Source organism: Vidua chalybeata, chromosome 2, assembly GCF_026979565.1.
Source record: "Vidua chalybeata isolate OUT-0048 chromosome 2, bVidCha1 merged haplotype, whole genome shotgun sequence".
NCBI classification, from domain to species: domain Eukaryota; kingdom Metazoa; phylum Chordata; class Aves; order Passeriformes; family Viduidae; genus Vidua; species Vidua chalybeata.
In genome coordinates, this window is record NC_071531.1 from 27,993,652 (window position 1) to 28,008,127 (window position 14,476).

At 36.6% G+C, this 14,476-nt stretch overlaps 1 protein-coding gene across 7 annotated transcripts in view; it reads right to left on the minus strand.

Annotated features, from left to right (window-relative positions):
* The window catches only part of NCK2 (NCK adaptor protein 2), an 84,258-nt gene that overhangs the window by 21,901 nt on the left and 47,881 nt on the right, over positions 1-14,476 (minus strand). For 3 of the 7 annotated variants that reach the window (XM_053934261.1, XM_053934263.1, XM_053934262.1), the window contains exon 3: positions 9,275-9,516. In XM_053934261.1, the coding sequence (XP_053790236.1) occupies positions 9,275-9,500 (226 nt within the window). In that variant the 5' untranslated portion in view covers positions 9,501-9,516. Of the gene's footprint in view, positions 1-9,274; positions 9,517-10,249; positions 10,270-13,172; positions 13,246-14,476 lie in introns of those variants that run through there. The other 4 variants (XM_053934265.1, XM_053934266.1, XM_053934264.1 and 1 more) reach the window with 3 other exon arrangements.

A 14,476-nucleotide genomic window follows, 5' to 3' on the forward strand; every position in this document is an offset into this window, starting at 1 on the left:
TCTTCGAAAAACCTGAGAAACAGAAAGGAATGGAACCCAAGTGGAAACATGTGGAGAAAAAGAAACAAATTAATACTTAAAAATCTCTGAAATATTAAACCTCAAGACAGCCCAAGGCCACAAGGAAAAAAAAAAAAAAAAAAAAAAGAGGAGATCCATCCAGTAATGCTGAAATAATTACTTAAGGTTGCATATTGAAGGAAATAGCCACATCTGAAGGAGAATTTCCCAATTATTCTAAAGTGGGAGAAAGAACCTATGTATTGAAAAATCTCTTGTCCGTTGAGTCACTGTAATACCTTGGAAAATGGTGTCCCTCAGAGTACATGCTGAGGCTACTGATTTTTGCCAGTTCCCTTAGCTTGATCTTTAGAACAGTGACCCAGCTCCACACACCAAACAAGGCACACAATACCTCTAACACCTCAGCCGCTGTCATCTGCATCTTCTCTCTGCTACCACCTTCATGTGCTAGGAAGCCAAAGGGGATGACAGTATGCAAAGCACACAAATACATGTAGCCCTAAAAACACGTGCTTATGGAAGAAGTCCAACCCAGGCAGATAGGTGCAATGCAGTGACCCTCACTGCAGCCCAGTTCTGCTGCCTCAGCCAACTTCAGTTCTCCCAGGAACCTGAGGGAAAGGAAGACAGAAGGGAACACTATGCAATGAATCCAGTACAAGACAGTACTTGGGAAAAAAACACACTCTATTTTCACTGGTTCAGAAGAAGAGACATAATTAGCAGAATGCTTTAAGTGTTTTATTCTATGTAAAAAATGAAATGTCAAAAGAGTTGAGGGTTCAGACACAAACTTAATGTTAAGAAAGGAAAAGACTGCCTCCACAGCTGGAACAGGGCATAGGAAGAGCTAACAGCACTGCAGCGACTCTCTTTAATAGTGAGCTGTGAAACTGCCTGGGAGCTGATTTTTGGGCTTGCTCTAAGGCCAGACATTACAGGTTGAAACATAACTGTCTCAGAGAGGGGCAAAACCAAGGGTCCTCCAAGGTGACAATTGAGGGAAACAATACCAAAGACATCAGTACACACAGCCACAGTTAAGGTGATCCTTTCATCTTTTCACATATAATTATGAATAAAATAAAGGCTCATTCTTTGATCTGTAAATGTCAATGCACCTCCAAGCACACACAGACAGTCTGCATGGGAAAGGGGGAAAAAGTATACTTATTAGATAAAACTTCTAATACAATGAACAAATTTATTTACACAATATAAACTAAAAATAGGAAGATTTCTTTATGCCTTCAGCCTTGCAACATCTTACTGCAACTGTCACAGCAGAAAAATCTGCTGAAAGGCAGCACACATCATGGTTTCACACATCACTATATATTTGTTTTAAATTCTTGAAACAGCACATCCTTTAAATTATCTACCCCAATAAATAATCTATCCCAATAAAGCTAAAACTTCAACAGAACACAATATATACAATTGTAAACAAAAAAAATCAAACTTCTGAACCCTTACAAAGCTAGCACTCCAACAAGCTTCACGTTCTGCATTCACTGCTGCTTTTGGCTTTTCACTTTGGAACAGATAAAGGGCCTGTTGCATACATCCACCAGAGAAACTCTTATCAAGCAATAAAAGAAGCATTATTCTGTACTATGAGTTCTCCAGAATATTCACCAAAATGCTTTGCTTCCAGCTCTTTAAAAGGCATGAAGTTTGTGTTTAATTTTCATTGGGGATTTTTGCAGTGGTTTTGTTTGTTTGTTTTGCATTAGTCTGCTCTGCAACTTCAGATTTTTTCCTTCTCAAGCAGATGTTTCTTTAGAAATTACAACACTGTATTTTTTAGAAAGTGTGGTTTTAGTTCCACCAAGCAGACTTGGATTCCTTTAATGTTACTTTCAGTGGACAGAGTTGATATGCATATTAAAATTATTTAAATGTTTATGGGTGTACAACAGGTCCAAAATCATAAATTATTGAGTTTGTTCTGCATTCTAAATAAATATTTAAACGTTTTATAGTAGCACTAGTTCAAAATGAATGTATTTTTTGCAATTATATATCTAATTGGTAGTCAGAAGGCAGACCCTATCCTGTCATCAGTCATTTTCCATATGTAAAACTACTGCTATTGGGTATGTCTCCATATCTTTAAAGATCATCAATAAAGTGAAAATGACTACTTTAACCAAGTCTAGGTTTTAATGATGATTGTGAGGCAGATATATTTCCAGAAAGCAGCAAAGTATTTAATTTACATATTCTACAAATCATCTGCTACCACTCCAGTGACATCAGCACTGCCAGCATCTAACTCCACATGCTCTAGATGGGAATCTAGAAGAAACCTCTTCTCTGCGTTTGAAATCATTGTGAACATCTCCCATTCCTCCTTTCTCAGCAATCTATATAACCACAGTCATCTATTATTACTGTGAACAAGAAATGCAATTGTTGCAGCTTATTTTTCCCCCGAAACTGAAGACACCACACCTAAAAGGAGTTCCCATCACTTCTCTCACTACCACAAAACCATGTTCTCCTCAATTTCATCACTGGTGAGGAGTCACCACCGTTGCCACATTGTCTCACAAACAAACATGCTTATCTGAGCAATGCAACTACAAAGCAGGATGAAGCACAGCAGAGAAAGAGCTTCTGCTAAACAAATTCAACCATGAAATGAGCTATTCTAGGATTCTAGGAAATTGAGCAAGAATTTGTGCTGTATATAAACACTTCCACTACTTCCTCTCCCTAAATTTGAACTTAAAGTCCTGTGTGCCAACTCCTTTAAAGTGCAATAGAGATGACTTACCCTCATCCAATTCTCCAAGAAGCACAACAGACATGCCACTACTGTCATGCCCACATTTTCTGACAAGCTAGAAAGTTTCAAAGCGACAATAAGTGACACAGAAAAAATACGTTTATTTTTACTAAATTCTTACAAGGGGATTGATTTTATTGCTGATTTCAGCTAGAGATGTTTGGCTAAACAAAAACTTCATGTAATTCCTTCTTAGGAATTTTTATATGTGATAAATAATTTGACAAGTAGCTATATACTTTAAGAAGTTATTTATTTTTTAAAAATCAACTTTATTAAATGCTGGTTTTTGAATGGAAAGACTAGCATTTCGTACAGGTCTGTGACAAGGAAGGCCAAAAACATTGGAAGCTTGGAGTTCTCGAGAGATTAAAATAACTCTGTTTGTCTTGTAAGGTTGACCTGTTTTTATTAACATGAGTTGTATATGGCTTAAGAGGTTGTGCTATACAACAATATACTTATTATACAGTGATTTATTATACTTATTATACAGTGATATACCCTTATGGTGTCCAGAGAAGACTAGAATTGGAAATAACTAATTAAGAACTAACAGAAATATTTTCAAACTGGTATTTGAAATATTAGTAACTGAAATATTTTCAAACTTGTTGCTATTACGAATATAGTATGTTTTCTGTGATCTTGCAGATGAGGCTCAGACAGGTCACTGATAAACAAACAAATTCATCAAGCAAAGAGAACTGAAGACTCAATTTAGGACTCTGACTATGCCAAAAATACTGGCCATATTTATGATTACACTTTTAAAAATTAGTGTGGAAGAACTGGAAAATATTCAGCTAAAACCTGCAATGTTAGAGTCATATGAATAACTCTTACCAGTGAAAGACTTTAGTAATCAAATTTCAATACTTAAAACAAGATTTAGAAGCAATCTGATGCACGTCAAAATACCACCTTATACAATTAAATCTGCCACACACATCACATCAGAGCTACTAAAATAAAGGCCAGTAACACACACCAGAACTTAAAGGTTGATAACTTAAGTGGAGAATGAGATTTCATAACCATGTTATACAGCACTGTGATGGTAATTGTTTAAATCTGAGTTGAAATATTTATATGTAAAAAGGAAGTACACAAAGCCCCTTAACCAACAGTAACAAGGAACACTTTTCCATTGCTAAAAAACTATTGCGTTAAAAAATGAGCAATTCCTCATTTCTGCATCTTACTAGGCAGTGACTCTGCAAAGAAAAAAGGGCTAACTTCCCTGTCAATTTCCAAATGAGCACTGAGAAAACAGTACTAAGTAGCCCTCAAATGAGAAAATATGAAGTTATAAATTTGAAAAATCCCCAGCATTTTCATAAAATAACAGGGGAGAGGAGAGAGATATAAAACTTTTGATTCCTGGAAGCACCAGTATATATGACCTTCAGGGACTCCTGCAGATCTACAGACTGACCCAGGTAGACACACACCACAGGGGCTGACAAACACAGGAAACACTCCTGGATGCTCATAACACTTGTGAAATAACCTGCTAGAAACACTGATGCAAGCAAGAATTGGCTTCTCTACATTACATCTCGCTTGGCAACTCTTACGTTCCAAATCTGGCATACTGAGTAAAAAGTCACTGAAAAGTTTTGCAGACTTCCAGAAGCTCAATAAAGGAGCCATTAAAAAAGTCTGTCATGCAACTCAAACATGTCTGTGAAATGCTATCAAGTTTACTGTTACTTGCCATCATCACCAAACCCCATCCATTTCTATTGTTCCTACAGATTTGCAAACACCTTTCCTGATGTCCAATTCTTGATGTCCAATCTCCTTTCCAATACACATTTTATTAAACCTTTTTCTTTTGCAGGGCATCTGTTCAAAAACCCACACCAAGAGCAAAGTAGAAACGTCCTCAAGGTTTCTTATGTAGCTGCTCACTAAAGAGAACAAGACCAGAAACATGTAAGAAAAGCCTATATGCAGTGCTGGTTGTGAAGCAAAAGCAGCAAAAACATTCAGAAAATCATGGATTCCCATGAAAATGGCACCCTGCTGTTGGATCACACGCTTCAGTCACTAATGGCACACTGCTGCCTGGGGAGTTGTGCTGCTGCCAGGAAAATGACTTGCAAAGGGATGGAAAAAATGTAGAAGTTTTATTTTGAGTACACAAACAACTGACTTCTCAATTATTTTGGCTTCCTTCAGATAAGGTTTCTGTTTGGCATGACAGAGATGAGCCAGCAGGCATAGATCATCTTTGCTGCAGACGGGGAAACCCATGGAGTTGCACTCAGAGGCAGCTCTGGGGGTGGTGCTGGCAAACACCCACTCCAACCAAATGGATATGGGAATTCCTTTCCACCCCCAGCACATGGGAAGAATTATATTACAGAAAATTACAGTTTAAAAGATGCATGCTGGAGGTCTCTTGCTTAGTAAGACTTATTCAAAATGTATAGAAAATACCCTCCCTGCAAAAGAAATACTGTAAAAGGAAACTATTTTAAACTTCATTATAATGAATGAAGATGAAATTTTAATCACAGGATTGGAAACTGGCTTTTGCCTTAAGAACAGTAATAATTACCATTTCATTCAATATGAGCAAACAGAAGACAGCAATTTGAAATGGCCAAATTACCACTAACATTCTACTTGCAGTATCACTCAGTTAAGACAATGAATGAGAAGATGAATCATTTAAAATACTCAATAGGTGGCCTATACACTATATTTCCATAATTAAAATGAGACCATTGTAGCTGAGTATTCATTAGACCTCACTCAAGAAAGATTTAAGAATACACAAGTAGTATATATCAAATAGAAAAATTACAAAACCAGACATCCATCAATTGAAGAATTACAAGACTCAGTTTCTCCAACTAATTTAAGGAAAATTAAAAGTTATGGAAAATTCCCTAATGTCAGGACTAAGATACAATAGAATAGAGCAAGCCCTTAGAAAGGCAAAGACAAAGTGAATGGTGTAGAAAAGGCTATTGTTTTGTAAAAAGGCATAGGATGATTCTAAAGTATCTCTTCAGAAATTTCTGGGGGTCTTTTGAGATTTTGGGTGAGCCGTTTTTCAGTCCACAAGGAAGTGATTTAATGAACATATGCTAAACAAGCATTAATCAGCATTTCAATAAGCACCCAACATGTTTAGGAGAGCTGTCTCTGAACACATTTTATTTAATGTTTTTTTCAAAAACTGCCGAAATAAAATGGAAATTCAAGAAGCCTTAAGACATTGCTAAAAATAGGCTGATATTTTAAAACATCAAGCTGCCAGTTCTAGGTACCTGTATGTCCATCAACCTTCCACCAACACTGAGCCAAGAAATGGTAAAGCTGATAGGACTCTATTAATAAAATAGTCAAGGGTTGAGATATAATTGATGACAGTCAACAGTTTGGAAAAATTAGTTTTTAGCATTAAATAGGCATGACTTAATTCTCTGATGAGATTATAAGTTTTTGTGTACAAGACACCAACATAACTGGTGGCATAAAGTTTCATTAGAACACAGACTGCCAAAGATGAACAACTATTCAGATGATGCATCCTCAACAGCAAACGAGGGGAACTATTAATTAAATAGTTATAGCTCCTATGGGGTCTGCCACAATTTGAGCTATGGCTGGCACTTTTCATATTTATTAAATATAAAATATAAATCAAGCGCTAGTAATTACTGTGGATAAGCATAAGAGTGGCAGATAGCTACAGGTAATCACACAGACAACACATGACATCATTTGCATGATAACGATGCTTTCAGATGAATTATTTTTTAACACACGGAAATGTAATCTATTAAGAAAGAGGCAGGGAAAAGTGCATCTCCATGGGAACAACCGTTTGCTTGAGCGACACAAGTATGAAAGGTGGGGGTGCAGTTATGTCACTGGAAGCAGCTATGAGTCTCCTGTTTCTCTCCTGAGATTTCACAAGATTCATGATTAATTATTGACAGACTATTAAGTGACACTTTGTTGTTTTGTTTTTTTTTTTTTTTGAGTTCAGTACCTGATATTTTGGCAGTAGCTTCAAAATCAAAGTCGGAAAGAGATTCGGTTTAAGGACTAATATTCATGACCACCATTCCCAACTGTGCTGGGTTAGGAGGTATTTTAATGCGAATTTTCTTGTGATCCTTGGAGAGGCACGCGTGATGATACATTAGACATATTTATAAAAAGAGAACTTAAGAACTTGCTTCACTGGGTGAAGCAAAACTTTCAAAAGCTGTTTCACTAGATGAAGCATCAGTCTTCCAATTTGCAAGCCTTTTTGTTTAAAAAGGAGGAGGGCATTTTTGATGGCCTCTCAAAACATTGGATTCTCTAAGGAAGGACACGTGCTCTGCTTGCTCTGAATGGGAAATTACTGTACAGCAAGTCTAAATACTTAAATACTAGTCTTAAATAGTCTTAAATACTATAGTTTGGTTGAAGACACTGATTCAGGAGAGGTAAAAGAAGTTGTACAGATATGTGGTGCACAGCACATACATGTTTCATGATGGTAAGGAGTTCACAGCACCTAAACTTTTAAGAAAGAATACTCTTAAGCACCAGCTCCTTTGGGTGGATGTTAAGAATATTCTGAATCCATTTGTAAGGTATACCTTAGGCAGTTTCTCACTGTCACAGGGTGTATGAGCTTAAAAAAGCATGAGAGGTACTTTACACTCTAGATGGTCACCAGGTAAGTGTGGTCACACAAAGACCAGACTCCATCATGAGGCACCTTCTGCCTCAGCTGAACAAACATACAGAGAAAACAATTAGAAAGGGAAGAGAGAACATAACTTGTCATAACAGTGTTCCAGAACTTAAAAACCCATGCAGGTGTGCACAAAGGGCTGAGGCTTGGGAGATGTGACACTCAGGGATGGCTCAGCCATGAGACCACCGAGGTTTTTTCTCACAGCTTTTCATTATTCACCATCAGAGTGAAAGGAAGCACCCTGCAGCTTTGCTAAGACTGAAAATAAACACACATATATAGGCTAGGACACACCTCTATTCCTTCACTTAAATAGATTTCTGTTGGACATAAATAAAAATGTGTTTGCATCAAGCAAATATTGCCATATTTTACATGAGCACTTGAAATATTCTTACAACAGTACTGAAATCCTTTCCTAAGGTACCTTTCAGACAAAATACATACATTATATTTATGTTTTAAACAACATAAATCTATATAAAAGGAGTTTAATGTCACAACTGGGACTTTAACCTTTGAAAAGGCATAATCACATTTCCTGGCACTGTAATCAGTATATTCCAAGAGTATCTGTAGAAAACACTGTGGTACTAAATATTACCATGGTAAATTTTATGATAACCTTGTCCGCCTGCCACCCATTCTCTAGTCCCCAATTTCCATGTACTTCATGGCAACTCAGCAGTGGAAGACATGATAATGAAGGAGTGACTAAGAAACAAAGCCTGTTAGAAACAACACTGGCACAGGATTATCCTGCATAAGCTATTGCCATATTATTTTTATGTGAACCTTTTGACTTTCTAGTAAATCCAATCCCTGAATCCTGATTTTCTATTGAAAAGTCATTTTGTACAGCAGTCTGCAACAGAATAAATTTTCTCCATGTAAGACTTCATAAAACACAGGTAAAAAACCAAAACAAAAGCAAAAGAAAAGCCCTCAAAACGTTTTTAATGTGCCTGTTCTTGTTTTATTCATAACATCCTAAAATATCACTAGTAGGTTTTCCTGGCATAAAACAACAACTTATCACTATGTTTATAACCTTTTCTAGCCATATGCAAAGCCTTTTTTAATCAGTCTTTAAGAATTAAAGAGGAAAAAAGAAAAGCATTTCACATGACTTTCAAATAGATTTCTTTAAAATACACATAAAATTTTTCAAAGCTAGATTATTTTATGTGTATGAGATACTGTTGTGAAGACTTTATGTGCAAGTGGAAAAAACAATACATATTTAAAGACTTGGAAGTTGACAGAACATCTCAGACCACAGAAGCTTAACTGTACATAGCCACACTGTAAAATCCCATTCATAAATTGATTTAGCTTTGGCTATGATACCTATGCTGAACAATCCAGTTTACATTCTTCATCTTTCAAGTGAGAGGAGTTAGCATGAAAGGAGAGGATTCAGAAGTTGATATGTGTATGAAACTCACACTTTTCCAGCCACTGAAAAGACAGAATCTTTGAAAAGTGGAACAAAACTAACATTTTTTCTTCTGGATGCGATGGAAGGAAACATATTACAGATTTTTACATGTGATTCTCCATCCACACCCACTCTCTCTGTCTCTCCCTCCCTCAATCATCTACCCATCATGTCACCTCAAACGAAGCATAAAGACAATGCAAACACGCATGTTAAAAGATATTTATATCCACATTACATTCCCAACCTGAAACTCATCAAGTCTACTAAATTTATTCCAAAATACAAAAGGACTTACCCAATGTGTCTTTTAGATTTTTAACCAGAGAACCTTTCTTCAAGCTGTTTTTTCGCTCCACATAATTTGATGGCACATATCCCGTTTTGTTGGCCGCGTTTCTTACCCTCCACCATGTCTTAGAATCATCTAATAGCCAAAGACGCTCATTTTTCTTGATGTCAAGTTCTTGGTCCTGCTGTGCAGTGTAATCCCACTTTGCAATAACAATAACTTCTTCTGTCATCTTTCATGGAGTCCTTCTGCAACAAAATAATAAAACATTATCCTCAGTAAATTTTGTCATATAAGTCTTACTCATTTTTTCCTTTGAATTCTTCTAAAATAAGCAAGAAAAAGGCTAGGGGGAAAATGAGAATGCCATATAGGGCAAACCCTCTTTTAAAAATAAGGGAAGCCATAATGACTTTTCTTGGTTTTTCAGCCACTAAAATATGGCAACTTCTTGATAGTAAATTCTAGTCACAATATATTACATTTACTTCCTCCAAATGCATATAAATTATTATATGGATATATATTAACAGAAGCTTATTTATAAAATCTGTTTAATTTTTGCATATAGCATTATAAAAGTATCCCACATGTGGCATTCCAAATTCTGATCCGAGAAAAAAAAATAAAATAGCAGCATCCCAAAAATGTATTTTCCCTCTGCACTAGTTCCACATCCTCATACTAATTTTAAACATATAACTTTTCTGCATTTAAACAAAGTTGTCCATCTTTATTTAGTAGAAAGTTAAGAAATAATTCAAGAAGCAATGCAACCCAGCAGGGAAATCTGCCATCAATAAGAGGGTACTGTCTTCAGCAAGCCTTTGTTCACTATTATGTGCAGGCAGCACAAAACTGCCTTTAAAACTCTTCACTCCCCCTTTGTTCCCAGGAAGATCCCAGCTCAGCATAGTCCTGCACCAGGCATTAGTCAACGGGGTGGAAAAGAGCACCCACTGGATTTCACTTCTTCCCTACCTGAAACATATCCAGAGTTCCATTAAGACTGAATGAGTTGTCTTTCTCTCTCTTACCTGTAAGAACAATGATGTTTTTCAAAGCTATTTGTCAGCCGCACAAAGACAGCTGCATGCCTCCACGTTTTCCTACGCATCCCAGCAATTACCAGGAACAATGTGAGGCAGCACAATAGCGTGCAAGGAAAAGTCCAATACTAGTACCAATGACATTCAAATATCTTATAATGCCAACTGAGACATGTTGATTTTACCTTCTAAATTCTGAGAAGTCACCTAAAATATTATAATTGCTGCCGTGGAGGTTGGGGGAGAGGGAAGTGGAGGAGGACAGAGAGAGTAGGAGGTGAGAACATATTTGATAATAAATGTATCTGATTTTGGGTTTTTTTAAATAAAAGGTGTAGATTTCACTTAAACTATAGATTAGTACAAAAGGTGCAAAGGTACTTCAAACTATTAATGTCCAAAGACTTCTGTTGTTGCCTAGGTCTTGGAAGTCCACAACCCTGTCTTCTCTGATACCTAGTGGTTTATGTGATAGAAAGGTAATTAAAAACCAAACTTCATTCAGAAATCCTGTTCAGCATGTAAATTATATCACCTATATTCCATAAGGGTTCCTTCTGCAGTCTGTAAATACACACACAAACACGCACACACTTCCCCCTTTAGCTACAGTACAAACTGTGAAAACTGCATGCCAGACAGCCCAGCTTATCTACTCTAGGAAAAATAACTGCTTTACTTATTTAACCTGTATTCATAAAACATAATAGTGAACCCTATTATAAATTAATAGCCTCTTCTTATGAATTTTGTTTCCAGGAGAACATCATATAGGCCTGAGTGCCGATCGCTAAACCATTTGACAGCAAAAAGCTGTGCTTGACATTTGCTGGCAAACACTAGCAAAATTACCCCTCATGGCCAAGGCAGGACATGATTTTTGAAAATCTTAAGCTGAGTTGAACAGGTTTAAGTTCTCATTTTCCAATCAAAAATCAGAAAGAACATACAACAATTAAAACATTATTAAAATATGCATTTGCATGGCTGAGGTCCCCAAGACAAATTTAAAAAGGAGCTATGATGCTTTGAATAGCTGAGAAGCACAATCTTTACAGCTCAAACAGGCTGTGACTTATGCAGTGGAACTGATAGTTTCACAAGAAATAAGTCAGTAACCATTCAACCAATTTTTTCCCCTAAAATAATAATCCCATCTGACAATGATAGAGAAGAGTCTGAACTTTGGACCTCAATCTCCAATAAACTGCCCTGCTTTCTGACTGACATAAAATGGACAGAGAGTCTACAGGTCGATGAGTTGACATAGCCACAGGGGACTGCAATCAAACATGTTCTGGAAGCTGGTGTTGTCAATATAATCTATCTCTCCAATTTAGGTTGGTTTATTTTATCTCAGCAATTGTAAAATGGTCAATTCTTACTATTCCTGGGGACATGGAGAATATGAAGAAATAGGACATCATCAGTGCAGTTGGTTGATGTTGCCACTACATAGGCTCCTCTTCTAAAAAAGGTTACTTTCACAATACAGGCAAGTTTAAATTATCAATATTACAGCATATTAATAATAAAAACCCCCACATTAGGAATAATATTTGAGTAGTGACTAGTGGAAAACTATTAAGCTCTTCCTATATCTCTAAAGAAAAAAACAATTTTAATTGACCCCTATTGTAAGAGTCATCAAGTATTTCCCCACAGCATTGGGCAAGAACAGAAGCACAGGAAGAAACTATTTACCAGGGCTGACAACATCAACTGTAGTCCTCTGAAACTACCCAGGACAGGGTGCTCAAACCTACCTGATTTCTTAAATTCCCACTAGCGTAGACAAGTAAAACTGTCACTATGCCTGAGAAATGTGTCATTTCACAAGCAGACCCCTTGCATGATGTAATTTTGGCAGAAGTATTCTGGTATAGAGAAGCCAAGTTTCTCAAGCACCATGCTCACACATAACCCATTTCAGTAAAGTAGTCCAGGTTTTACTAAATGTTTAGTGGCACAAGCTTTCCTTCCCAAGTGGAGACAGGATTTAGAGTCAAAATGCATAATGTAATTGCAGCTAAACATTTGTCCATTTAAACCTGTGTACATGTGTGTACAATTCAGTTGTGTTGGGTTATTTTTTTAGTTTTAGGTTTGTTCTTTCTAGGGGAGTGAATTTTGTTTTGTATTTTGTGGTTGTTTGCTTGTTTTGTTTTATTTTGTTTGTTTTTAATGTGGGGAAATATATTAAAGTTCTTAAATTATTTTCTTATGATTACATCATTAGACTGTCTCCATCAAGGACAATATGGCTCTTCTGTGACATCTGCAGAGCTAAGATTTCCTAGTATATAAATAAGGACATATTTGTTTCCCAGAAGGGAGGCTGTAGAGGTAATAGTTTTGAAATGCTTCTGCAACACAGCCATGTGCCAAATAAAAGATTATAAGCAGACAACGTAACGAGATTTGGGGGAAAATGAAAAGAAAACACAATAGCAGCCTCCCAAAGCACCTGAGAGTACCGTAAAAACTTGACACAGACTGAAAGCATGAAATTTCTTCAGTGTACTGCTAATGTACTGCAAAATAAAACATACCACGGTTCCCAAAAATTTTAATGGCAACATAAGATTCCTTCACATCAAGAAAATGAAAATCCGTAACTGCTGAAAGTGTACAACATTTTGGAAAGTTCCTTCTCAAAAAAGCTCAGAAGTCCCAGAGCTGAAATCCTGAGTTGTCTTCTACCTGACAGAACATCATACCACCCTGAAAGCACAGGTGAAAAGCTTTGAAATATAGATATAATACAGTTCTGCAAGGAACTGTAACAGTCTTTCCTTTCCTCCATAAAATATTGTTTCACATAAAATATTGTTTCACATGACCTTGGTTTTTACCTTATCACATCAAGTGGTCATTTGCTTTACTTCTATGGCAATCCAACTTCCAACCTCAAAAACCAAAAACAACCTGAAATGAAGACACCACATTAAATGAGAACAAACAGAACTCCACAAACCAGACCTTCAAAAGTTAATTCTTGCAATACCAGTACACAACTCCAACTCCTTTTAATCCACCAATTCTTTCACTGCTATCAGTCTCAAAAGATTAATTTATTTTACCAACATTGTATTTTTGCTGAAATGTTAAAACTAATATAGCTTTGATTGAGCTCATGTATTTTCAGCCACTTCGTTACTTCCCTTCAGCTTAGGTTTTGTTAGGAGAGGAGTCCTGTCTTCAATGGAAGCTGCCCTACTGCAGAAGTACACATGAAAATTTTCTACAGAAAATTATCCTTGGGAGAGAGGGCAAAAACTGAAAAATTGCTCAGCCAAGAAGGCAATGAACAAAAACTCAGCCAAAGTCAAGACAGTTATGGCTGTACTGAAAGTCTGCTCAGACAGGTGAGGAACATTAACTAACCATATGGCAGAATAAATGCAGACCATGGTGGAGTATCTAGTACTGTAGCTTCTGTATGACTTTATGAGAACAAAGTCCAGAAAGGAAAAGGTTATGTTCAATAAACTACCAACAATCCAACAACTTAGCAATGGCAGGAAAAACAAACTAAACAAAGAAACACCTATGCCATTTTGAAGCCATCCTTAAAACTGAACCATATAAGTAATATTTGAGATGATGGAAATTTAAAGATAGAGGAACTTAAGAGAATTTGATCCAACAACCACGTAATTTTACTAAGTGATTCTTCATGCGAAAGATTTATTCAGTTGGTGTCATTTTAAATACCAAAATACAAATAATTTTTATGCAGATCCTATTCTATTTTTACCAGGCTGGGATTCCAATCCTCACTCTCTCCCCCTCCCCATATAGGGCTAATATATTTCTCCCACAATGACCAATAGGAAAGGACTCTTATCAGCATGCCACCCGAACTGCAATCTTCTCCTATGGACTGACACAAGTTAAATCTACGACTAGTGTAATACCCTAGAATCCAGTGGGTAGAAGAGCAGCATGTTTTCTTGGCTTCAAGAGGAAGGCTCACAGTTATGTTGGGGTTAGTTAGGACAGTACAAACAGAAGGTAAAGATGCAGTTAGAAAGGAAGCAGTTGCTCTCCTTGTTCACAATTTGTTTTGCAAAAAGGAACAGTACTGAAAAATGACTGACAGTAATGCTCGAAATGTAATCCCTCACCAAGGGAACAAGCAAAAATTCTAATAATA